This window comes from Phoca vitulina, unplaced genomic scaffold, assembly GCF_004348235.1.
Source record: "Phoca vitulina isolate PV1807 unplaced genomic scaffold, GSC_HSeal_1.0 scaffold1, whole genome shotgun sequence".
NCBI classification, from domain to species: Eukaryota; Metazoa; Chordata; class Mammalia; order Carnivora; family Phocidae; genus Phoca; species Phoca vitulina.
The window spans coordinates 6,644,121-6,669,639 of record NW_022589704.1 but is presented as its reverse complement, the minus strand read 5'-3'; the positions used below and the strand labels follow the sequence as shown (position 1 = coordinate 6,669,639).

At 46.9% G+C, this 25,519-nt stretch overlaps 1 protein-coding gene across 2 annotated transcripts in view; it reads left to right on the top strand.

Annotated features, from left to right (window-relative positions):
- TRPM8 (transient receptor potential cation channel subfamily M member 8) overlaps nt 1-25,519 on the top strand; it is a 111,099-nt gene that overhangs the window by 52,919 nt on the left and 32,661 nt on the right. For both annotated transcript variants that reach the window (XM_032395253.1, XM_032395166.1), the window contains exons 7-17: nt 920-1,094; nt 2,102-2,169; nt 4,258-4,455; nt 10,133-10,235; nt 11,348-11,466; nt 15,152-15,442; nt 16,227-16,322; nt 17,132-17,261; nt 18,814-18,959; nt 21,460-21,572; nt 21,947-22,163. In XM_032395253.1, coding sequence (XP_032251144.1) covers nt 920-1,094; nt 2,102-2,169; nt 4,258-4,455; nt 10,133-10,235; nt 11,348-11,466; nt 15,152-15,442; nt 16,227-16,322; nt 17,132-17,261; nt 18,814-18,959; nt 21,460-21,572; nt 21,947-22,163 — 1,656 coding nt within the window. The remainder of the gene's footprint in view (nt 1-919; nt 1,095-2,101; nt 2,170-4,257; nt 4,456-10,132; nt 10,236-11,347; nt 11,467-15,151; nt 15,443-16,226; nt 16,323-17,131; nt 17,262-18,813; nt 18,960-21,459; nt 21,573-21,946; nt 22,164-25,519) is intronic.

Genomic DNA, 25,519 nt, shown 5'->3' with positions numbered 1-25,519 from the left:
TCAGGAGCTCCTTTGTTTATGCTCTCCCAGCTGTTGTTTATTCCATGGTATTAAGTGTTAGGACAAAATATCTGTTTAATTGTTTCCTTTTCTGGTCCTGTAACTATGGGCTTCTAAAGAGCAGAGACCCCATCTTGTTCATTTTCTAACTCATAGACCCTGGCAAAGGTGTTGGCATATGATAGATTCCAGACAAATATATATGTGTCTATATCAATGTCTACCTCTGCCTGCATTCAGACACACACACACACACACACACACAAGTCTATGTACGTATGTGTGTGTATGTGTACAAAAATACATGCACACACACATATATGTGCGTGCATCTGGATACACACACATACACACATAAATGCACATACACACACTTCCTTGAATGCTGTCAGTTTCAATGAATTTATACAAATGAGCACAGGGCAATGGAATAAGAACTGAAGTGGGAATCTGATCCTTACACTGTCACTGGCCATTTATGTGACAACGGGCAAGTGACCCAACCATTTTGAACCTTCATTTCTTCATATTTAAAATGAAGTCCTGTACTATAAGATCTCTAAGACCCTTCTGAACTTAGGACTCTGGGAGGAGACATCACTATAGTTGAACCTGAAGGGTTAGCCTTAATATTAACATATAAAAATGTTATCATGCGTGTTGACAAACAAATAAATCTCATAAACAAGATTCTCTGTACTTTTGGGGCACCTGGGTGGCTCAGTCGTTAAGCGTCTGCCTTCGACTCAGGTCATGGTCCCGGGGTCCTGGGATCGAGCCCCGCATCGGGCTCCCTGCCCGGCGGGAAGCCTGCTTCTCCCTCTCCCACTCCCCCTGCTCGTGTTCCCTCTCTCGCTGTGCCTCTCTCTGTCAAATAAATAAATAAAATCTTAACAAAAGGATTCTCTGTACTTCTCAGGGATATTTCTCGGCTCAGTACATAATGGATGACTTCAAGAGAGACCCTCTGTACATCCTGGACAATAATCACACCCATCTGCTGCTCGTGGACAATGGCTGCCATGGACATCCTACAGTTGAAGCAAAACTCCGGAATCAGCTGGAGAAGTACATCTCCGAGCGCACTATTCAAGGTCAGGATTTAGGAGGTGGATCTTACACAGACATAGTATCAAGAGCAGTAGCAACAACACCAACAACAGCTAGCCACCAGTCTTTGAGTGAAGCATGGTGAACCCACTCAATTAGGTGTCCTATGGCCAAAGAGGAACTGTTATTTCTCTTCTTTTCCGTGACTGTACCTTAAATGCTGCCTTGTCACACTCTGGTTTGTCAGTATGGAAAACCTGCTGTCTCTTCTTCTGCTAGACAACATTTAAGAACAAATAAAATCCATAATGGCAAACCTGAGCTTATGAAACAATGCAGTTGGCTAGGGTAAAAATGATAAAAACCAACCCGTTAGCTCAACAGTTGGATGGGTTACGTGTTTGAATCTTGGCGATTTCTATATAATAGAACCACCTAAAATATCGGTTTCAAGGGAAGAATGCAGCAGTTGAGTGAAAGCCTTTATTTGCCTTGGGAAGTGACAAATTCTCTCTCTCTTACCACTGTTGAGATGTTGGTGTTGAGATATGTCTTGTTATGGAACCAGAGTACCTCACGATGTAGTGACAGACTCCATAACAGGGACATATTGGAGATGTTTTCAACATCTTTTTCCTTTTTTAGTGGGACATACATGAAGGAAGACATTTATATATGTAATACTCTTTCTTGAGAGAACATAGTTATGCAAATTTTTCACCCACTCAAGAAAGCATAGGATTATGCAAATCAGTGAGAGTGTATTATTGTAAGGATAAACTTGAACTTGGTCTAATATATCTTAGCCAAAGTAAATCACTCACAGACTTTAGCATTTTAAATATCGGTAACAAATTGCAACGTGACCTGTGTCATATTGGTTTGGGGTGCAGAGACACATCCATCATGATCAACGGAGAGATAGTCAAGTCTGCCGCCATCACCCCACACCCTGGGCTCTTTGGAACAGAAGCTCCTGGTCTGCTTCTTCTTGAGATAGGTGAGTATTTCTAATGAGCCCGGAGTAAGTTTTACTTTTTATGCCTTACAGATTCCAACTATGGTGGCAAGATCCCCATTGTGTGTTTTGCCCAAGGAGGTGGCAAAGAGACTTTGAAGGTGAGTCTCGATTTGGTTTTCTAGAAAATTGATCAACAAACTAACCCAGCAAATTTGTATTTTCAGAGCTTTGGCGCTCACGTAATTCAACCTGACTAATTTCTTTTACTACGGCAAGTAGGTAGTTGTATTTTCACAATACAGCGTTCCCTAAGAGTCCAGAGGAGACTTCGGAAGAACATGAATAGCTTATATACCTAATGTTGGCTTTGGCCATCAGCCCATCAAGGAGAAGGGTTGACATTAACTCATAAGACTTAAAGATAATAACCAGCATATATATTGGAAAACCATGGCCACCCCATCTGCATGGAGATGAGCTGTGATCATACACAGACAAATTGGGGTTCCTAGACCATCAAAGGCCCATCCATGTGCTTCCTGGGCCTGCAAGGACTCCACCCCCATAAGAAGGAACCCCGAGCCCTAAGTGACTCTGGGATCACAGATAGCTTCCTGGACGATTCTGCACCTGCAGTGTTGAGCAGTGGAGCAGGGAATTCTGCTTCCCACCCCATCTGTGTTACTCTGATGTTTCTGAGTTCCTGTTACCGGCAGCCGGGCTTCTGCCTGACCTTTTAGAAAGCATCAGTGTGATTGCATTCTTGTTGGTATTTGAAGGCACGCACATCATGTTGAAGATCTCACTGTTTTAGCAATAGGACTTCACAAGAAAGTGATTTTTAACTCCTCCTTTTAATTAATTTCCACGTTGATTTGCCTACCCGCTGTATCCTCTATCCTGTGTATCACGATTCTTGATCCTCTCCACTCCCTCCGAGTCTCCTCCTGGAGTTACACGTAATTCCTGTTCAAGTTATTTGGAATCATAATCTAGCACTTTGTTTATTCTTTTATGTAACAATGGGCTATTCATTCATTCATTCATTCACACATACTTATTGAGCACCTACTGTGAGATCTCCTGCTGAGACCATTGTTAAATGAAAGTTTTCAGGGAAAGACTTTTCAGGGAAAAATTAAAGATTTTTTGAAATGGTCAGTATGTGAATGCTTTAAGAGCAGAAGAAGAAGAGAGGAAGAGAGACGGAGAGAAAGGAATTGAAAGATGGTTATATTTACTAGCTCTCTTTCAAATTTTAGATTTAGAATTCTCTGATTTCCAGAGAACCACTGGGGCCCAGGCACTGAAGTTCTGTGACATTTTCCCCAAATGGCTGTGCGGCCGGTAACCACGCCCAGGACAGGGGACAGGAGAGAGGAAGGACAGCTCTCTGTCTGATCACCCTACTCTGAGGGAGCTGTCCCTGTCTGATCACCCTACTCTGGCCCCAGCATGTGGACACCCGTCTGCAGGGCAGGCAGTGGGGTGCAGAGCTGGAAACACCCCTCTGCCCCCCAGGATGAGGCACCCTGTGCTCTATGGGCGATGTGTTCTCCAGGAAGGTGTTTAGTCTCTGCTAAAGATAGGGGTTCCACAGTTTCTTCTGTGCACAGAGATCACTGTGTCTTGCTGTCAAGTGATTTAAAATTCTTAAGACCTATAAAAACCTCTGTGGTTTTTATAAAGGAAATAATAAAAGCATGGTGTGTATATATCTTGGAAACAAATTTAATTTTATTCTCTTTTCATAAAAGGAGTAAAGAAAATTATTTGGGAATTATAAGGGAAATAAGTGTCAACATAATACAAAATATATGGCTGCCACTTTGAAGGTATTTTCATACCTTAGAAGTATGAATGTGATAACCTCTGTCAGATAAGTTGTCAACGATAATATTGAATACTGTTTTTAGGAGTTGTCATGCATATCTATGATGTCAGTATTTGGAATGATGATTTTGTATATAGAGGTATTTTAAGCACTTATTTATGGAGAACTTAAGCTCGTGACACGTGTCCTTATTATGGGAATCGGTATTAGCACAGGATATAATATAACTGGCTTATGTTGTTCATTTATAGACAGTTGCAAATACTTGGTTTGCTTGTGACTGGAATAAAACCCCAAAGGAAGAAGTGCAGAGATGTGTCAAGGTGTCTGGTGGACCAGTTTGGTCCTGGAGCGCGTTCGGTTGGTCATCAGTGTGTCTTCCATCTGGCCAACTCTGTCTCCTGTTTCCCAGGCCATCAACACATCCATCAAAAGTAAAATCCCCTGTGTGGTGGTAGAAGGCTCAGGGCAGATTGCGGATGTGATCGCGAGCCTGGTGGAGGTGGAGGACGCCCTGACGTCATCCATGGTCAAGGAGAAGCTTGTGCGCTTCTTACCCCGCACGGTGTCCCGGCTGCCTGAGGAGGAGACTGAGAGTTGGATCAAATGGGTGAGCTGTAGGTGGCTTCTGGGGGCTGAGAAGAAGAGAGTCAAGTTCATGGCGGGGAGGAAGCTGTAAGTGCCCGACTCCCCTAGAACTGCGGCTGTTTTGTCCATTCTCAGTGACACTGAAGCGATACTCTGGCCCAAACCAGGTCTCTTGCTGCTCATAAAAGTTAAATAACTCGCCAAGTGTCCATACCTAGTAAGGGGTGGCATTCAGGTTCAGACTCAAGTCTGTTAGCCAAGCTGGTAATCATTTTATGCCATGACTTCAACAAACGGTTAGCTTCTGAGTTTTGTGTGTGTCAGGGGAGCAGAGGAAAGAAATCCCTGGTAATCATGCTTTAGAACTGCAGATGCTAAACAGTCTACATCCACCGGAGCCGTTGTTACTACAGAATAATTGCCTTTCTAAGTTAACTGGCCCGTGATTCAATTCAGAATGTCTCCCCTTTCTCATCAGATCATGTAAGAAATGTGTACTTATCAGAATCTCTATTATACTTCTTATGGCTAAGCCTATAGAACTATTTTGACATAGTACCATGGCTTCTAACTATTCTGTTTCGTGAATGCTGTTGACTTGAACTGACTTCCATTTCCTTGACTGCTCAGTTCATTAGAAAGCCCACATTAGTATTAGTGGGTGCATTCACATCAGCTCATTCCAGAATGGCCTTCGATGTTTGGATATTTTTTAGGAGTCTGTGCTGCCACTTGGGAATTTTTCCATAAAGGAAATAACAAGCTAGACAATGAGAGAGTTATTTTAGTCCTAGAGTCCATTTCGTCATGAGAGTTCAAGGTTGAATTTAGTATAAAAAATATTCTTTAACTAGACTGGCATTTCAACAGTATTTAGTTGTGAAAGCACCTCAAAACATCCAGTGCAGCAAACTGAAACCCTAGGATAGTGAAGGTAGTCTTGCTCGTGGTAGCCTCTGCCATTGTTTAAGGCAAGCTTGGATGAACCAAATCCTTGTAAATCATGAGAAAAATCAACCCAGCCTTCTAGGCTGCCCGGTTCTCTGTGGTAAATTAACACACAGTGGGACCCTATTGGTCTTGTTTAATTTCAGATGAATGGACAGTTAGCTGATAATTCTGGTGAGGTGCAGTGGGGTCGAAGTGATCAGGAAGCAAGTCCTTTCTGGATTAAGCTTTATTACCTTAAATTTAGAATTTAAAAACGAAGATGCATCTTCTTCCAGAGTCAGTGTTGGTGCTGAATGATGGCCTGCCCCACGAATGCTTGTATGATATTCCTATGTGAATTATTGCATTTTCCAGATTCTACTAAAAATGTAAAGCTGGGGGTTTTATATTAAAGTTCATGTTGGGATTTTCTTGTATCTTGGCCAAGTCCAGTTGAGAGACAGACACAAGAATCAGGCAAATAGAGATCAAATTTTATCAGCTTCATTGATGATGAAGGCAAAGTTGACAGATGCGGCTTAGGGGTGCAGTCGTAATGGGCTTCCTGGTGCTCAGCCCCAGAATGAGACAGATGAGCCCACCCAGCCATAGATAGTGGCTGCCTTCTCCCAGGCTAGGTGTGTGGCTGTTGGCAGACCAGAGCACTAGCACTCTGCAAGGAGCAGATCCCAACAAAGAAGCAGGAAAGTGCTGGCCAGGCAAGGTGAAAGTTACCAATCAGACATGTCACTCCCCCACCCTGAGTGGGAGTAAGCAAAGGGGTGGAGAATATCAAGGGGCTTGATTCGGATGGAGCCTGCTCTGCATGGAAATATGTGGGTAAGGAATAGGAGTCCTCCCTCCCCAAAGTGGTTATGCAGTTTTGATTCTCCACATATGGAGACCTAAATGGTCTGAGTCAATTCCAAACATATCAGCAGAGCAATCCCAGAGACACTGTGTGTTGAGCATTGTACTCAAGGTGTTTTCCCATGATGGATGGAAGAAATTTAGGGGTTGGTTCAAGGATATCCACAGAGGAAGAAATAGACAACTCTTAGCTTACCCACCAAAGATGGCCCTGAGTCCTCTCCAGTGCCTTTTCTCTCACTCATGCAAGTTGGCTTGAAGAAGCTGAGCCAGGTCATGTCCAAAGAACAGAGGCCATCTCATGGGTCCCCCACCCTCGATGAGGGATTTTGATTTCTGTTTTCAGAAAACTATTACAGAAATCTGAAATAGGCTAAAATTCAGACACATTTCACTTATCCTTTCTGGGATTCGTACCTCATTCATATTCCTATCTAATATGCTAATGATCCATCATAATTATGAGCATGTCAGAAGACATCCATCAATAATAAAAATTAGTCCAGCATTTTAATCATGCACTTATATGAAGGTTTGCAATTGGTACAGATTTCCCAAAAGACCAAGTTCAAGAGAGGAATTATTAATTAATGAATGTATACATCCAGTCAGATATTAATTGAGCACCCCCCTAGGCTAATTAGGGGTGACCTCACTGATCTTGTGGACGACCAACCCCAGACTCTGAACTCATGGCTTCCTGACCTTTCCAGGGGACCCAGTTACCTCTCCACTGGGATCATGCTTTCCCTTTCCACCAGTTCACCCAGAGTTGTTCCCCTGTGCATACTCCTCACCTTCTCAAGGACTTGACCCTCCGTAATGTCCCAATCTGTCAGTCAGCCTAGATACCATTCATTACGTCAAACTCTTTCATCTACTCATTTATTCAGTTCATATTTATTGAACATATACCACATGCCAGGTTCTGGAATAAGCACTTCAGAAAGAACAGTATACACAATAGGAAGAGTCCTTGTCCTCATAAAGAAAACAGGAATTGGAAAAAAAAGTTTATGTTGAGTAATTACAATATATAGCATAGTATAATATCAAACTGAAATGGGTATGCTAAAGAAAGGTAACATGGGTTCTGAAGGGCATGAGCCAAGGGAGCTCAGCCTGGTATGAAGGGCCTCTCAGGGGAAGACTTCTCAGAGGAGGTGATGTGGGAGCTGTGATCTGAAGGCTGGGGTGAGGACTGGGATTGTAATGGTGAGAACAGCATGTGCAAAGGTCCTGAGGTGCGAGGCAAGCATGGCCTACCCAATGACCTGGAATACGTCAGTGAAGGTAAAAGTTTCGAGTGGAAGCTGGAGAGCTTGTGAGGGGCCAGGCCAGGCAGCTTCTTGAACATTGTTTAGGTTTGGGTCTTATTCAAGTGGAATGGGAAGCCACTGAAAGGTTGAAGCAGGGTGAGAATGTGGTGCGTTTTGTTCAGGAAAACTCATACTGGCTGTGGTGCACAGATAGGGCTGAAGGAGGCATGAGGGAGGTGTCAGAGAGGGAGACCAGATAGGATTCCCCACAGTTGTCCCTGGGCCCCATCAGTTTGCTCTGTATCCATATTCACTTTCTCCTTCTTCCTTTTTGTTTGGAAGGAAAAGATGCCCCTCTGTGCGGCCCACCCCCACTTGTGCCCAGAATCTTGGGACCTGGACCCCTCCTGCCTGTCATTTCTTTTCTTTCTTTTCTTTTCTTTTTCCTTTACTTTTTATTTATCTGTCAGAGTCAGAGAGAGAGAGAGAGAGAGAGAGAGAGAGAGCACAGGCAGGGGGTGCAGCAGAGGCAGAGGGAGAAGCAGACTTCCCGCCGAGCAGGGAGCCCAATGCGGGACTCGATCCCAGGACCCTGGGATCATGACCTGAGCCAAAGGCAGACGCTTAACTGACTGAGCCACCCAGGCGTCCCTCCTTTTCTTTTTTTAAAAGATTTTATTTATTTATTTGAGAGACGAGTGAGAGAGAGAGAGAGCACAAGAGAGCGCACAAGTGGGGCGGGGGAAGGACAGAGAGAGTAGAAAACTTCCTGCTGAGCAGGGAGCCTGATATAGGGCTAGATGCAGGGCTGGATGCGGGCTGGATGCGGGCTCGATGCCGGGCTCAAGCCCAGGACCCCAGGGTCACAGCCTGAGCTGAAGGCAGACGCTTAACTGAATGAGCCCCTGCCTGTCATTTCTAGTTGGACCCCTTTCCTTCTGCCTGAGCTAGGGCTGCCCGCATGGAGAGAGGACCCTTCCCTTCACGCTCCCCCTCCCCACGGCCCACAGTGAGTGCATCCCTGTGGTTTTCCTTTATTTCCTGGTCACCCCTGGACGCTGCATCCTCTGAACTAAGGCCTCCAGCACTGCCCTCCCTGGAGACTGCAGCCCGAACCGTCCCTTCTAACGTTCAAATCCAAGGTCGTGGGGCGCCTGGGTGGCTCAGTCGTTAAGCGTCTGCCTTCGGCTCGGGTCGTGATCCCAGGGTCCTGGGATCGAGCCCCGCATCGGGCTCCCTGCTCGGTGGGAAGCCTGCTTCTCCCTCTGCCACTCCCCCTGCTTGTGTTCCCTCTCTCGCTGTGTCTCTCTCTTCAAATAAATAAATAAAATCTTTAAAAAAAAAACAAAAAAAAACAAAACAAATCCAAGGTCGTGCCTGCTGCACTGCTTCCACCTTCCCACCCTGGCCCGAGACCTTCCTCTGCCTGTCCAGGCGAGACTCTCTGCAGTTCCAGATCCTCATTTCCAAATGTTGCCGGGCCCCCAACCCCAACCTGGAGCTCAGTAAACCGAAACCAGGCTGGCTTCCTCCTCTAGAGGAGATCTGCCTCGGCAAGCTCCGGCCAAGCTCAATGATGCCTGAAGCCTTGGGATCAGGTTTTAAAATTAAATATTGCGGAAGAATTGCAAAGGATAACAACAAATTCCTTATGTCTTTATCCAATTACCAAGTCCTCTTGGATATTGTTCGCATTGGACTTTTCCTTCCCATGGGTTAAGCCCTTATGACCACACTTGGATGGTTTCTATGGCTTTCTGTTGTTCTTTCCTCCTTTATTCACTCATTCAACAATTGAGTGCCTACCATGTGCTGGCTTGGTGACATGTGTGTGCATATGTGCACGCATGCAAGCACACACACTCATACGTGCACACTCACATGCACACACACCCATGCACACTCACATGCACACACACCCAAGCACACTCACACCCACGCACACCCACGCACACATCCACGCACGCACACACACCCACGCACACACACCCACGCACACACACAGTGCACTCTCCCATACATACGCATACCCATGCACACACTCGCACACTCACACTCACATATGCATACTCACAGTGCACACTCTCACATACATATGCACACTCATGCACACACGCACACACTCCACACACTCACACGCTCATACTCACAATGCACACACTCACATACATATGCACATTCATTCACACACTCATGCACACACACGCATACTCACACATGCACACTCTCACGTATGCACACTCACGAACTCACTCGCACATGCATACTCACAATGCACACACATATGCACACTCACACATGTGCACTCTCACACGCACACTTGCACACTCACTCACACATGCATGCACGCACACACACTCACCCCAGTCGGAGTCTCAGCTCTTCAATGGGGACTTTTTCCCATGTGTTGCTCTTGTTCAACCAGTACTTTGTTCTCATTGTGCTTAAGGACTCATTATTCCAATTCAGATGTTAAGCACCATGAGTGCAAGTGCTATAGGTGAGGGAAGGGGATCTGGATCACCCTTATGGGCGGTCTTCAAAAAAGGATGGAATCAAAGGTTCTTCACCAAAAGAGAGAAGTTTTTGCTCCTTATGGCTGAAATCAATTGCCTAACTGTGCTCTTTAAATCCTGCCAGCTCAAAGAAATTCTCGAAAGTTCTCACCTATTAACAGTTATTAAAATGGAAGAAGCTGGGGATGAAATTGTGAGCAATGCTATTTCCTATGCTTTGTACAAAGGTGAGTAAAAAATAGCTCCTCTGGAGGTTTCAGCTTTGTGTTGCTCTCTGTGGCTCCTAACGGCCGGCATTTATTTTTTGAACAGCTTTATTGAAATATAATCTTGTACTTAATTTTGGTTATCACGGATTGGAAGCTAGAATAATTACTATTGGCCTACTGAGTTGAATCTCTTTGGTTGAATGTATTTAATAGAACAAGAATTTTTATGTCATTAAAATACTGGTCAAATACGATCCCAGCACTCTCCAAAGCACTGTCTGTAACAGTGGTTTAAAATTTTCATCTGAGTCTCAGGAGGTGGTAAAAGCTATGCGCCTTTGTCCTAGGGTTTCACATGTATGTACACACATGCACACACACTTCACACACATAAATAACTTTGCATTCAGTTTCAGGAATTTACAAATCTCCTGAAGCTTATGAATGAACCTGTTTTAAAATTCTCATCTGTGATCTTTGCTGTCTTAGAATTCCATCAAGGTGGATGTTACCTGAAGTAAATCGATCCTTGGCAAAGACCATGTAGAGTTGAGCTACCTGATTAATATATGTAAGGTATGCAGAGTAGGGTAAGGTACCTAGGAAGTGTGATTTAAGCATTAACTATTTATTGAATTATTCTTATTGTGTTTGCCGAAATCTGATTGTAAGTGTATTTACTAAAATGGCATTATATTTGTAGAGATACATAGATACAGAATATATTTGCTCTGGAAAAGACATTAGAACATTGTTATAATAGAGCTCATTATTTCGTAGATTTAGATAGAATATAAGTCAGATATGGTCCTTGAAATGTAACATTCATGGAATTTGAATCTATGGAAAATATCAATATAGCATAATTACACCATTAGGATTTGAAATGGAAAGATATTATTATGGTTTGAATTGATCCTCATTATATGCTTTAGGACATGCAGAATACGGACAAGAGTGAGTAAAATAAAGAATATATATAAGAATGGGTGAAATGACAGTTCTGAGGGTCTGATTCGAAGAGAACGTGCTTAGAATTTGCTTTATAAATGGCTCTGATAATTGGCTGTGGGATGGTTCCAACTCTCTTTTTTCTGGTGAGTTGATTTTTTCCCCCCGTCTTCCTACAGCTTTTAGCACCAATGAACAAGATAAGGATAACTGGAATGGGCAGCTGAAGCTTCTGTTGGAATGGAACCAGCTGGACCTCGCCAATGACGAGATCTTCACCAATGACCGCCGATGGGAGGTAAAGAGCAGCTCTCCCGGGTTAGTCGAGTGTCAGGTCGGGCCTGCTTCTCACGAGGTCTTCAATACCGGATCTTGCAGAGGACTGTCCCCTCTGGTGCCAACCATCACTTTCCTCATTTGTAGTATATATAGGACGATCGCATGGACTTAGTAGGTTTGTAGTCAAGAGATAATCAAAACAAAAACACTCATGTAAGAAAATATCAATCCACTAGCACCATCCAGCGTTCACAGCCCACGGTCCCAACATGAGAGGCGCTTCTCCATCTAGGTGCAGAGGTGCAGACCCCCTCCTGGGAGCGGATGGGGACACGTGTGGGAACAATATGCACAAGATGGTTGAAAGGGATTTATCAGGAGTAGCTCGACTGAAGTTCAAGACAGTGGTGCTCATTTTGCACCTTGCCCCATCTGCCCAGCCAAGCTGTGGTAAGAGGGTTGTCAGCAGTGACACGCGTAAGGGTAAAATAGAACAACTTGATTGAAGACACACAATGAATGTCTTAGAGCTGGAGACTCTAGACTCTCTGCCAAACAAGCACCTCCATTACGGAAATTGTATTGTCCGATAAAAACCATTTTTTTTTCCAGTAGACTGATTCTTTTCACTTTTAATTTGATCAGAGGTATATAAGACTGCATTTTTTAGCAGTGTCCTCTTGTGTACAGCTCAAGTTAAATCAGCCTTAGGAGCTCTGTTCAGTAGGAGCAATTACAACCCATCACCCTTGGATCTGCGAGGCTGTGTGCTGCTTTGTTTTCTGCTCTTTTGGATCAATCTAAGTCATTAGTCGGCAGTGAGAATCTATTTAATTTTATACGTGTATGTGGAGATCGGAAGGTTTGTGTATTTCATGATGTTCATCCTGCATAGTGAGGTTCAGCAACCACTTCTAGGCTCTTTGTTGCAGAATCAGATGAAGACTTGGTTTATATTAATACGTTACCAATTTTAATAATGTAACGCAAGTAAAGTAATGGCTTATGGATTTTTAAATTGTTCATCTCCCTAGCAAACATTATCTTGTGTTTGGTCTTTGCAGTAGAATGAACCCTATTGCACGCTGCAAGGCTTTAGTAAGTAGAGAGAAGGTAGAGTTATAAGTAGATCAAGTTAATTGATTTGTAAATTAATCCCTGTGTGTGAAATGTTCTATTTAAGTAAGGTCAGATGCTGCATATAAACATAAACTTAGGCATATATTGAATGGTACATTTAATTGTATTAACTCTGCTAAAGATAGTTCGGGGTGAAGGGCATAATGGCTAAGAGAACGGACCCTGAAGCCAGTCCATCTGCATGACTTAGCCTCTGCAAGTCACTTAACCTCCCTGTACCTCAATTTCCCTCTACGTGGTGTGTTGGAGTCAGCTCATGTTGGCTTGCACGAGCTGACTGCTAAGGATTCAGAGAGTTTGTGAGTCAGTTGTTAAATACAGTCATTATTAAAAATTAAATTATATAAACTCAGAATTAAATTTTTGTATTAAAAACAAAGGCAATAAATAATCAAAACGCATCACTTTCTAATTATTTTACTACATTTGCTATTATGTGTGCTCTGGAGGTTGTTTAAATCTATTATATCTTCGTGCTGGAAATACTAGGCAGTGGGGTGCTTCTCCACATCTGTTCCCAGTTCTGCCTTCAGTGAGGTCACACTGGTGGCTGAAAACTGGGCAACAGTGGGAGCATTTGCACCACAGGAATTGGCAGGTACCACAAATCAGGGCTTATTATTTTCTCTCAGAGATGTGGTTGTTAAACATTTACCCGCACACGAGCTCTCATCTGACAACGGAGGTTATGATCATAGAATCAGAGCAGTACCTACCTGATTGGATTGTTATAATGATTAAATCAGATCATGTTTCTGAAGCGCTTAGGACATTGGCACATATTAAACACTATATAAGTATTTGTTGAAAAACAAGTAAAAGCCTTTAGAATCATGGTAATATTTGTGTGAAATCTTACCCCCCACACCAACCCATAGCAGGAACGATCTCATTCTGCTGGTTCATAATCCAGGACTCCATGGATACCAGCAGATCGAGTTACTGATATTTTTTTGAAGGCCTGTTCTGACCTCAAATCTCTGAAAAGATCTTGACCCGTGTTAGCTCATTTCACCCCAGCAAGCCCCTATTTTATAGAAGAGCAAACTGAGGCTCGGAGACACAGTCTTGTTCTAGGTCACACATCTAGGTAATGGTAGAACCAGGATTTGGAAACAAAGATGTGTCTGACTGCAAAGCTTTTCTCTTTCCCCGTCTGCCGCGGTTCCCACAGTGCGGTCCCCGGACTGGTGGCGGCATGGGCATAGCCTGGGGACTTGCGAGCAACACAAATCGTCAGACCTCACCTCAACCTGCTAAAGCAGAAATTCTAAGATAGTCTCCGGCAACCTGTGTTTTAGTTAGGCCTCCAGGTGACTCTGATTGAAGTGTGGGGACCACTGCCCTGTCTGGTGTGTGACCAAGGAAAGGTAAACGATCTAGGAGGATATGGGAAATGCTGGGCAATGGGACACGAGCCTTGAGGACAGGGGCGAACATACAGCTGCCTCCTGCCGCCCCAGGGCAGCCTCCCCTTCCCTTTCCTATCCCACCTGGAGCCATAGTGTGGGGACTTAGGGGACACTTGACCGTTCCCTCTCTAGGCAATGTGTGATCCCCAGCAGTCCATCATGAGGCAGAAATAGTTAACGCTGCCCTTGGCAGAAGATGTTCACCGAAAACTGGGGTCAGGCAAGCATTGTGAGTGGAGCGGGCTGTGTGGACGGTCATGAGGAGTGTGTGTGTGTGTGTGTGTGTGTGTGTAGGGGGGACTTTGGGGACTAGAGACTCCAGATCCTGGGAGCGGCTGCCCTTTGGTTCCAGCTGATAGTTCTCCGTGTTGTCAGAGTTTCTGGTTTTCCCTTCTAAATCTGGATTTTGATGCTGACAACGTGGGGATTTTTATGAACCTTCTAAATGGTAATGTTGGCAACTGAATTGAAGAGTGAGGAATATTCTGGAAGATGGGAAAGCTAGGGTGGCCTGTTGCCCACTGGTTTGTGTCTGAGGTAAACACTAATCATCTTTAATAAGAGTCTCAATAAGCTCCTATGGGATAGGTTTATCAGGGAGCTCAGCAAGTGGAGGTAAAGATAAATAATACTCAGGTGTAATTGTCAAGTGTCCCAGTGACTTACCGCGATGTAACGTGACCAGCCCTTCTCGTGGTGGTGCGTAGCTAGAAGGGCAGCTCCCAAGGTGCAGAGCGAAGAGCGGGCTGGTGGTCCGTTCACAGTCAGTGTCTACTGTGGACTTCAGAGAGATGGTGCGCGCCGCATTGCCCCTGCGTGCTTCTTGTATGCCAGGTGCTGGGATAACTTCCTGACCGACACTCTCCCCACATAATTATCTCTCCTGTGCCATAGCAAGAGGCCAGGTCACCTCCAAGCCCACATCTGGCTGACTTCAAAGATTCCACCTTGCCGCTTCCCTGTCTGTTTGAACTACAATCAAATGTTGTGTTAGAACTGAAAAGATAAAATTTATTCCCAAAACAGGATTAAAAGAGAAATTGAAGGTACTCTTACTTTGTAGCTGGAAATGCGATGCGATTGAGAAAGAAAACACTTTGTGTTTCCTTTGCTGGCCATGGGGTCTGAGCCCCCTCTCTGCTTTCTCCGCAGTCTGCTGACCTTCAAGAAGTCATGTTTACGGCTCTCATAAAGGACAGACCCAAGTTCGTCCGCCTCTTTCTGGAGAACGGGTTGAACTTGCGGAAGTTTCTCACCAACGATGTCCTCACTGAGCTCTTCTCCAACCACTTCAGCACCCTCGTCTACCGGAACCTGCAGATTGCCAAGAATTCCTATAATGACACCCTCCTCACATTCGTCTGGAAACTGGTGGCTAACTTCCGGAGAGGCTTCCGGAAGGAAGACAGAAATAGCAGGGATGACATAGATGCAGAACTTCACGTATGTACTGGGGCGGGTTGTCTGCCTTTGAGTCTTCCCACAGAAAATATCTCCATCTTCCTCACTTCTTCCCTCATTGCCACAAGTAGGTAGGCATTGTTAATTTTTCCTACCGCCTTTACTTAAGATAACGAGTCTACCTGGTGAGTTGTCTGATATCTTGCTCTAAGCTCTGTGCTATACTTCAAATTACCGGGACAATTTTTCTTAGTTGCAAAGCTCGGTGTGGCACACACACATTCTGAAGGCATCTAACAGGAAGAGGGACAAATGAATGGCTCCGTGTTCATGTCTCAGCCTTTTGGGTGTGATCAATTGCCCATGTAAAAGTCGGCCAAGTTTTCCTTTGTCGATAAAAGGGGCAGTGAATATTTCCAAAGGGATAATCCAGGTTCCCATCCGGGAGGCTGTTGTGGAGTACTACCTGAATTCTCTCAGGCCTTCGTGTTTCAACCACAGGTGGTTCCTTTTTGTTTGTTTGTTTGTTTAGTTTTTAAATTGCTGTTGGCACATGTTTCTACCTTTTGTGCCTTTCTGTCTAGTCATACATCATCTTTTATGATAGGTAAGAGATTTTGTGTCAAATTATCCTACCTAGTGAGTTGCAGTGATGAAAATCACACCACTGTGCTGCTGGGATGGATTTGTATACTAACACACGGAGCCCTCCACACATGGGGTGCTCCCTTGGGGCATCCTGATACCCGCTTTCATTCTTATGCCGGTGCATCTACTAAAGGGACATTCCATTCTCACGCTGACCACACGCTCTAACTCCTCGCAGGACGTGTCTCCTATCACTCGGCACCCGCTGCAAGCACTCTTCATCTGGGCCATTCTTCAGAATAAGAAGGAACTCTCCAAGGTCATTTGGGAGCAGGTAAATGTCTAGGTCCATGCCAAATTTACCCCAAATGCTCGCTTTGTTGTGGTTCTTCTGACCTCAAAACTCACATGCCTAATCTAAGACATCACCAATAAAATGGAATGTTTTATGTCAAGTGAATATGGTTGTGCCTCTGTTTCCATGTTGGTGGAGGTGTGGTTGGGAGGGGAGGTCCCTGGAAGGCAGCTGTGCTTGGTGGGCAACCCAGTAGGCACTTGCTTCTCAGGTGTGTGTAGGTGTGGGATTGTTTTCCAAGTAGATACAGTTTTGAAGTTTAATTAAAAAAATTATTTCTGGCTTTATTGCACTAGAGGTAGGAAGTAGGGTTTGTCTAAATTCTGCTTTGGGGAACTTACTGAGATTTTTCCTTGTGATTTAGTACATAATGGTTTATGTCAGAGTTGTGGAGAAGCTACCTTCTCCATTATTAGAGCATAAAGTTGGATATTGAGTATAGAGTTCATACGCAGTCTTACTAGCTACATGGTCGGCTCTCCCGTGTCCTCATCCACTCTTCCCCTCTTTGAGCTGCTAGAGTGTGGTGCAGGGCAGTCAGGCCTCCTGCTGTCAGTTTCTCATGGCATTTATCTTGATGTTTTCTTTTTATGTGCTAATTCCACATTCACGACTGTGAGTATCTTCAGGGTCAAGACTGTTTTGTGTACATTGCAAATTTTACTCTGAATCATTCAAATTTCACCACTTCCTGCTTTTGCCGCGAGTTTGTCCTTGTCTGATATTAATGTTGACTTGACCACTTCAAGGGATTATGAGTTAACTAACATTATCCACCCCTCTAAAAGACTAGGGGCTGCACTCTGGCAGCCTTGGGAGCCAGCAAGCTTCTGAAGACTCTGGCCAAGGTGAAGAACGACATCAATGCCGCAGGGGAGTCCGAGGAGCTGGCAAATGAGTACGAGACCCGTGCTGTTGGTGAGTCTCCAGGAATGGGCCACCACAGTGGGCACCCGTGTGGCAGGGGGCACGCACGCACCTGTTGCACTCACGGGCCAGGTGGCAGAGGTGAGCGGCATGTCCAGGCTCCCCTCTCTGGCCTGATTTAGGGGCTGCAGGCCACATGGTCAGGGGTGTGCATGCCGTTGCAGAAGCCAGAGGCCCCTTGGCCCTGCCACTTACTGATGTTTCCAAGAATGGACGCAGGATAATGTGAGTGTCTCATCTCACAAGCGCCAGGGCCACACACAGGCTAGGTCTAAGAAACTCAGCACCCCAGTGTGGGGGCAGGGAAGGAGTGTTTTTGGATGCTTTGGAGAAACTGTGACAGATCTGAGATTTTTACCTGACTTGCAAGTTATCAAGTTGGCCTGTCCGTTTCGTATAGAGAAGACCCCACACCCTGGGGTCAGGGACACGGATGGTTTATTACTAAGGGCCCAGGCAGCAGCCAGAGCAGCATCGTGGGTTGGTCCCCATGCCTTCATTCCCCTGTAGTGACATGACTAAGGGCTGCTGTTGCCTACCTTGCAGCTCCCCCAAAGTTTAGGGGACTAGGGTCTTCTCCTGGGGCCGCAGGTGACCCGCTCATGCTCCCCTCCAGGGCGTGATTGCTCATTACCTGGAATGGAATGGGGGAGAGGCATTGCTAAGCAATACCTTTCTGGAATGTCTGTCTTCTGTGTGCTGTTCAGTCATCCTTGAACAAAGCTTGTCAGTGCTGTTTGCTCAGAAGGTCCGGACCATGCAGGAACATGAGAAACCCAGAACAATTGCCTCCCGACGACAGAGTTTGGGCCTGCTCAGTTTTTCCTTTTTCACTTGGGGGTTTCCAGTTTGCAATGGGGCATGCTGCAAAATGCACGCACCTTTGTCTGTTGTCTTACATAATGAACAAAATGCTCGTGCGTTTGGCTTCTCTGCGTTGGCAAAAGGGTGTCCAATCGTTTCTTTTAATATACTAAAATTTCGAAGATATTTTATTAATTTCTGATGAACTTCAGAAAATGGATCTCAGTATTTTGACTTCTAAAAAATTTCCCGTGAGGATTTATACTCCAATTTCTATCATTAGGTCTCAAAATATAAGCACACCTTTAACGCAATAGGTCAGTGTTTCTTACACTTGTTGGTTGGTTGGTTGGTTTGCACCAGGTGCCTTATGGGGCAAAGAGCCCTCACCAGGATCACAGAGAATGTAAATGAAGGGAGGTGGAGCTGCTCTGGTGGAGGGAGCAGAGGGTCTGCATCCCTCCCCAGTGCAGAGCCCCACCAGAGAGTGGGGGGGGCTCCCCGTGTTCCATGCAGCTCAGTTCAGTGGGCTTTTATCGACACCTGCTGCCATCAGGAGCTGCGTCGGGCGTGGTGGGCCTCGAGAGCCCCTTTGTTCAGCGAGGGATTACGCGGTGCCCGCCTTCTCTATGCCTTTTAGAAGCCAGGCTTTTCCCGAAGTCAGGGCTCGGTTGTGGGGGGCGGGCAGGCCAGAGCTGGGTCTTTGCCTGCCCTGCTCCTGGTGGTAATGTCCCTGCAGAGCTGTTCACCGAGTGCTACAGCAACGATGAGGAGCTGGCGGAGCAGCTGCTCGTGTACTCCTGCGAGGCCTGGGGCGGGAGCAACTGCCTGGAGCTGGCTGTGGAGGCGACGGACCAGCACTTCATCGCCCAGCCCGGGGTCCAGGTAAACGGCGTGCAGTCACCAAACGTCACCTCCGGAAAGGGGCCCTTTCCATCAGACGCTATTTGTGGCGTTAAACAAGACAGCATTAAAAGCAGACCTTCACCTCCGATGTGAAAACCGTAGCAGGGAAAATTGAGTGCCGTCCAGGAGATGGCAGCATAGAGGCGTTGGGAGAGACCCCGGCCTCGCGAGCCGGGGCGGGGCGGGGGGGGGGGGTGGCGGGGGAAGAATAGGCTTGCAGTTTCCACAAAGCACACAGTACGGCACCGTAATTAGGGGCTGGGTCTCTGGATCCCACGCTTGGGTCTCAATCCACTGTGTCCCCAGTTATGTGTGTGGTGATGGGCCACGGCACACAAGCTCTCTGAGCCCTAGTTCCCTCGTCTGTAAAGGAAGGGTTGCTGGGTTCCATGGGATAGATGTGACAGGTGCCAGCCCTCGACTTCAGTGCGTGCTGTTATAGTTATTATGGGTAGTAATGGCACAAGAGGAACCAGCAGGAAATGGGTAAAGCCAGCCCAGAGGTTTCCTGCACTGAGCTAAACTAATGGCGGTTTACACTTGGCGTCTCAACTTGCAGAGGGGAGATTTTCCCACCCATAATCCCAGTTGGAGGGGTCTGGGTGTGAAGCGGGGGGTAGGAAGATGTGGGCGAACGGACCCCCATCTGTCACACACACATGATGTGTATGATTGCGTTTGATCTTCATAGCATGTGTGGAGGGGGAGGTCATCTCATTTTACTGATAAGGACTCAGCTGTTCAGAGAGGTTCTGGAACGTTCTCCAGGTTGCACTGCTAGGAAGTAGCAGAGCTGAGATTTGGTTCCATGTTGATTGTCCATTTTGTGGGCTTTCCGTTACGCCGTGCAGCCAATAATTAGCAAACTTAGCAAGGCGTTTGTGAAATAAGTCCATTTGCTGCTGCAGCTAAGCGAGAGTAAATGGCAGCAGTCATCGATGACAAGGGACACACAAAGAAAGACTCTTGCTGTTGCTGTTTTAGCCTCTGCACCATAGCGCATTGGAGTGAGGCTGGCACTGGGGTCAGGGTTACCCAGGGGGCTGAGCTGGAGGCCAAGGTGGGCCACGCTCTGCTCACAGCTCCTTTGGCCCCAAGCCCCATCTTGCTGGTGCCCCAGAGTTTGGGGCCGGGGGAGGCTGACTCTTGATCTTGTCCAAGCTTACCGGTCCCAGGGGTTTCAGCCAGATGCCAATTCATTAATATTCACGAGAAATCTTACTGCCAGACACGTAGGACTAGGGAGCCCGCTTCCTGTGTGCAGGCTGCTGCCTGGGGTCAGATGTTGCTGGCGGCCATGGAACCCGAGCTAGGGGAGAACCTTCTATGACTGGAGGGGCCTAGTGATGCCGCTAGATGTGTTCATCACCTTGGCAGGAATATAAGAGTGAGGAAGGCTGGATGTTACCTGTCTTTGTTTGGCTCTCTGAGAAGCAGGCCCCAAAGCAAGGATTTAAATGCAAGTAGTTTGTTTTGGAGGTGAGCCTGGGAAGTGCATGCGGGCGGTGGGGACAGTGAGAGGGGCAAGGGAAGGAAGCAGATGCCGGTGTGCTAAGGAGCAAGTTGCCACTGTGCTCAGCGGGGCTCAGTCCCGTGGAGACTTCCCGGGTCTGCATGGAACCTGTCCTGGTGTGGCAAGCAAGCTGGCATTGACCCACCAAGTGCGGTTTGTCCTTTGTAGGGGCTGTCCCTCATGGGCCAAGCACATGCCTGGCTGCAGCAGCCCAGGCAGAGCCTGGCAGGCTCCCCGGAAGAAGCAGCTTTTGCGAGAGGGAAGGTCTGATGGGGCACGCGGGCCCTAGTCTTCCCAGCCAGTGCGTCCACGCCAATCCCCTTCTGACGAACAGGGCCATTTTTGAGAGCTGTGGGTTCCTTTGATGTGGACCAGTCTATGCTCACCCTTTTGTGTTGCCGTGAAATGCAGGTCTCAGAGGCAACCTGAGTTTTCTAATCCCCACCTTCGTGGGAGGCCCCGTTCCACCTCTCTGGGGTTGGTAGTCTGGGAAGAGCTTTTTCATGCATTTTGGCTCCAATTGATGTTGAGATGCCAGCTGTCATCCCGTTCCTGTCACCTGTCTGCCTCCAGCAATGAGTCCTGGGGGTCCTGCAGGTAGCGACGGACCGGTGTGTGAATTTGCAGTCATGGAGGTGGAAGGAACCAGAAGGACGCTTGTTTAAATTTACATAGAAAGAATTAGAGGTGGTTAGAATTCATAGCTTTAGGGAATTTGGACTCACACAACCTCTATTTTAAAGTTCACAGAACCCAAGTTAGGAAAGGACTGAAAATCAAACAGACTTGTGAACGGTTTTATCGTAGCCCCTCAGAGTCCAGGTAACTAATAGCAAAGGAGAGGACCTTAATTTGGAGAGTTATTTATTGTGAGGGGGTGCGAGGACTGGGAAGACAGGTTGCATACCATCTTGAATTTCGTTGCATTAATGAGGACCCGTGTCCTTTGTCTTTGTCTCTCTGTAGAATTTTCTTTCCAAGCAATGGTACGGAGAGATTTCCCGAGACACCAAGAACTGGAAGATTATCCTGTGTTTGTTTATTATCCCCTTGGTTGGCTGTGGCTTTGTATCCTTTAGGTATGAAACCGAGACGCGTGATCGTGTGTGTGAATGTGTATGTATGCACATGCTCTTATGTAAAGGGTTATAAAACCTGGAATTTAGGACATTCTTGGGAAAGCCTACACAGTAGGGTGGGGGATCTTCTCTGGCTTTTCCTGGGTTTGATTTCAAATAGGTAATGGTAGAGGTATGTCTTCAATATCTAAGGCAGAATTCAGATTTGTTGATCCTGGAAGGCCAGGGGCTGAGTTTTGGCTGGGTTGCCCTTAGAAGGCAGTTCTGGCTCCTCTACCCCAGGCTCTGGGCCTGGGGTCATCTGTGTTCAGGAGGAGGGCTGCAGGCCCCATAGGAGGTGAGAGCAATGACGGTGCTCTCACCTGTCCATCCAGGAAAAAGCCCATCGACAAGCACAAGAAGATCCTGTGGTACTACGTGGCCTTCTTCACCTCCCCCTTTGTGGTCTTTGCCTGGAACGTGGTCTTCTACATCGCCTTTCTCCTGCTCTTTGCCTACGTGCTGCTCATGGATTTTCACTCTGTGCCACATACCCCTGAGCTGGTCCTCTACGCACTGGTCTTTGTCCTGTTCTGCGATGAAGTGAGACAGGTAGGACAGTCCCCACGTGAGGCACCTCCTCCTTTCCTTAGCAGGTGACATCTTCCTTGAGCCAACGAGGAGCAGAAGTTGCTTCTGAAGCTCCAAAGTCATGATTTTTCTAAAGTAAATGATGCATTTTCAAGCATCTTAGCACTCCAGTGAGGTTTCTTAGCACCAAGCTCGCTCCTTGCTGATTAATGTTAATTGATGGAAATGAATCACTCAGGATTGGGAATGTGTTCAGAGAGAAGATTGACCTTGGACTATAAACCCACCCCTGCCATTACCATCACCAGGGGAGGCAGGCGAGCTGGGGGGGACTTTCAAGCCAAGAGCATCTTAATGCCCAGTGTGTCAGAGTGACAGTGTTGGAAAGTCATATAAGTCCCTGCAGATTTCAGGGAGTGCATGTGAATTATTCATGGTGCTTTTCTGCAGTTTCTTTGGGATCTGCATTTTTTGGCAGCCTCTCCCCGCCATCGAACTTAGCCCAGGCAGGCCTGGCATGTAGCAGGTGCTCAGTTAGTCATTGTTAGATGGATAAATATTGATGGTGAAGGATGATGTTGTCCCTAAACCATTATGAAAAGTCATCCCAGAAAATCTTTTCAGACTCAGTGATTATTTGAACACTGCTATTACTGTTACTTCTGTTGTCCCTCCCAAACCAAAACCCAACATCATACCTGTTCAATAAGTATGCTGATGTGTACACGGTACTATGACAGGCGCCACAGGAGATTTGGAGGGGCACAGAACGCCGTTCTTGACCTCCAGAGTCATTGCTTAGTGTAGGAATCCTAAATTGCTTTCAGCTATCACGTCAAGTCTGATAGACTTTTTTTTGTGGCTTCCAGGGACCCTGGATGGAGGATGATTCTGACTTTTTCTTTCCTCAGCAGGAGAGTGTCTTGATCGATTATCAATGTGTGCTGTGGGCAGGAGGGCTGGGAAGAGTCCTGGCACCAGTGCCCTGCATCTGCCTTCCCCTGCCGAGTAGGTGCAGATGGGGGATAGAGATGGAGTAGAGGTGGAGGAAGAACAAGACAAATGACACAAGTCAGTGCTGAGCACGGACAGATACAGGCTTTCTGTCTCCAGCAACTCTCCCCCAGGACAGGGCCCTGCTGATGGGTGGAGGATTCTATGACCTCACATCAGTCTCTTGAGGACCCCACGTAGTGGCTCGTGAGGTCACAGCTCCATCTAGGCACATGGGGGTTGGGACTTCAATGTATGAATTTTGGGGGTGCAGTTCACCCCATAACCCTTCCATATAGGCTCTTTCTCCCGGCTGTCATCTTTTGCTAGTTCTCCTTTGACTTACTGTGTGTTGGCAGCAAGGGGGGTGAAAATATCGTGCTGGAGAAAAGCAAAGACAGAAGGAGATTCAACATTTAAAGCAGGAATGGGCCCAGGCCAACGTGAGGAAGTAAGGGAACAGCACCCTTTTTACTGGGAATCTCCTGAACACCATCATAGGAGCTGGCTCTTCACAAGGTCACGTGTGTTCCCCTCTCCAATGTGGCTGGGTTCTGGGGTCCTGCCTTCCTCTTTGTCCTCCACTTCCAAAGGCACAAAGAGAAAAAGACAACATTCCCAGGGCAGCTTTTGCAGAGGAAGGAGGTAAACGGTGAGGTTGGAAGGCTTTGTTGCGCTGAAGGGGGTGACGCTCCGTCCTCCGTGGACTGGTGGTGGGGGGCAGTTCTTTCAGCTGCAGTGTCCATCCGGTAGTGAAGCTGCTGCCAGAGGCCTTGGCGGGTCTGTGGAAGCAGGGGGAGCTGGAGGGGCCACCCAGGGGTCATGCAGGACTCTGAGGGGCCCCTGGTGGTTTGAGTCACACACGTGAACCTGAGCTCGAGTGGGCTTTTGCACATTCCAGGAAGCAGTGTGAGCTGCCAGGAGAGGCATGGGGTTTGTGGAGATTTGAGCCACACACCCCATGGTTCTGGTTCTGGTTCTGGTTTCTTCACATCAGGTGACCAGCCCGACACCTTAAATGCAGTCACTGAATAGGATCGCATAACAACGAGTTCATAGCCTGGGGGGAAAGAAGTCATGGGTACTTATAAATAAGCAGGGAGAGAGAGAGAGAGAGAAAGAGGGAATAGGGTGGGCACAAAAAGCCAGTGGAAATTGCACACAGACAGTATGGTAATAACTTACTTAATTTCTTTGATCTTTTGGTTCCTCATCCCTAAATGGGCCTCTTCCCTACCGCGAGAGATGATTGCGAGGAGCAAGAAGCCCGATGCCTTTCATGGAAGCCTTGTGGGTCTCGTCCGGCACCAGCTCCGCTGCCTGGTCCCTTTGCGTTTCTCCAGCTCCTCATGCATATGCAGCTGTTGGCCAGACGCGAGTGGCCTGGAAATGGCCCGATGCAGATGTTTGTTTCTTATTCATATTTGACCCTTCGGGGCTAGTGCAAGGGAGGGCGTCGGTGTATTTCTGGCAGGTGTGTGTATGTTTTTTAAGAAATGAGTTGACGAGCCAGGGTCTTCCTAATTCAGTCCCAGAGCTGTGCTGTGACTGGGAGGCGGCAGGGAGCCACAGCGGTGGCCCGTGAGGCCAGAGCGGGGGAGATGCAGAAGCCTGGCATGCGGGGGCTCAGAGGTATCCTGTGGAGCAGAGGCTGCATTGGTGACTGCTTCTTGCAATGGTTGGTAAAAAGTAAAAAGTTCTTTCCTTGCTTTTCCCACTCCTCATTCATGCTTCCAGTTATTTCTCCATGAGTCTCGGGCCTGACCCTGTCTCCCTCTCTGCACTAAGGTACAGAAGCTGCTGTGAAAGTCCAGACGTTGTTTGGTTCCTACAGGCATCGAAAGAAGTCATGAGGCCTAGAGACAGGACTTATTCTGGGTTGCTTTAGAGGACAGGGGTGGGCACGGCTGGAAGACGCAGGGAGACCCGTCTTGGCATAAGGCAGACGCTCATTCCTGCATTCCTTTTAATTATCTATTGAGTATCTACTAGGTGCCGGGCACTGTTCTAGACACTGGGGTTACAGCGATGAACCAAACACACAATTATCTCTGTCCTTATGTAGCTTTCTGCCAGTTAAAGAGGACTGGCAGGGTCATTTCTGAGAGCTTCCAAAGAAAGAACAGCGCTGCACAATGAGTCATACGTTTACTGGGGGTTTGGCCTAGAGGATTTGAAACGTGAAATTTGAAGTCCTTAGGTCACAAACATCTCCATACAATGTTTTATGTACATTTAACTACTAAGTTGTTTATTCGAAGGAGACTCAGGACAAGTACATGTTGTTTGGAGAAAGACCCTGGGCAGACAGCGTGAAGTGTTGCCCAGGTGCAGTGTGAAGTGTTGCCCCGGTGCAGTGTGCGGTGTTGCCCAGGTGCAGTGTG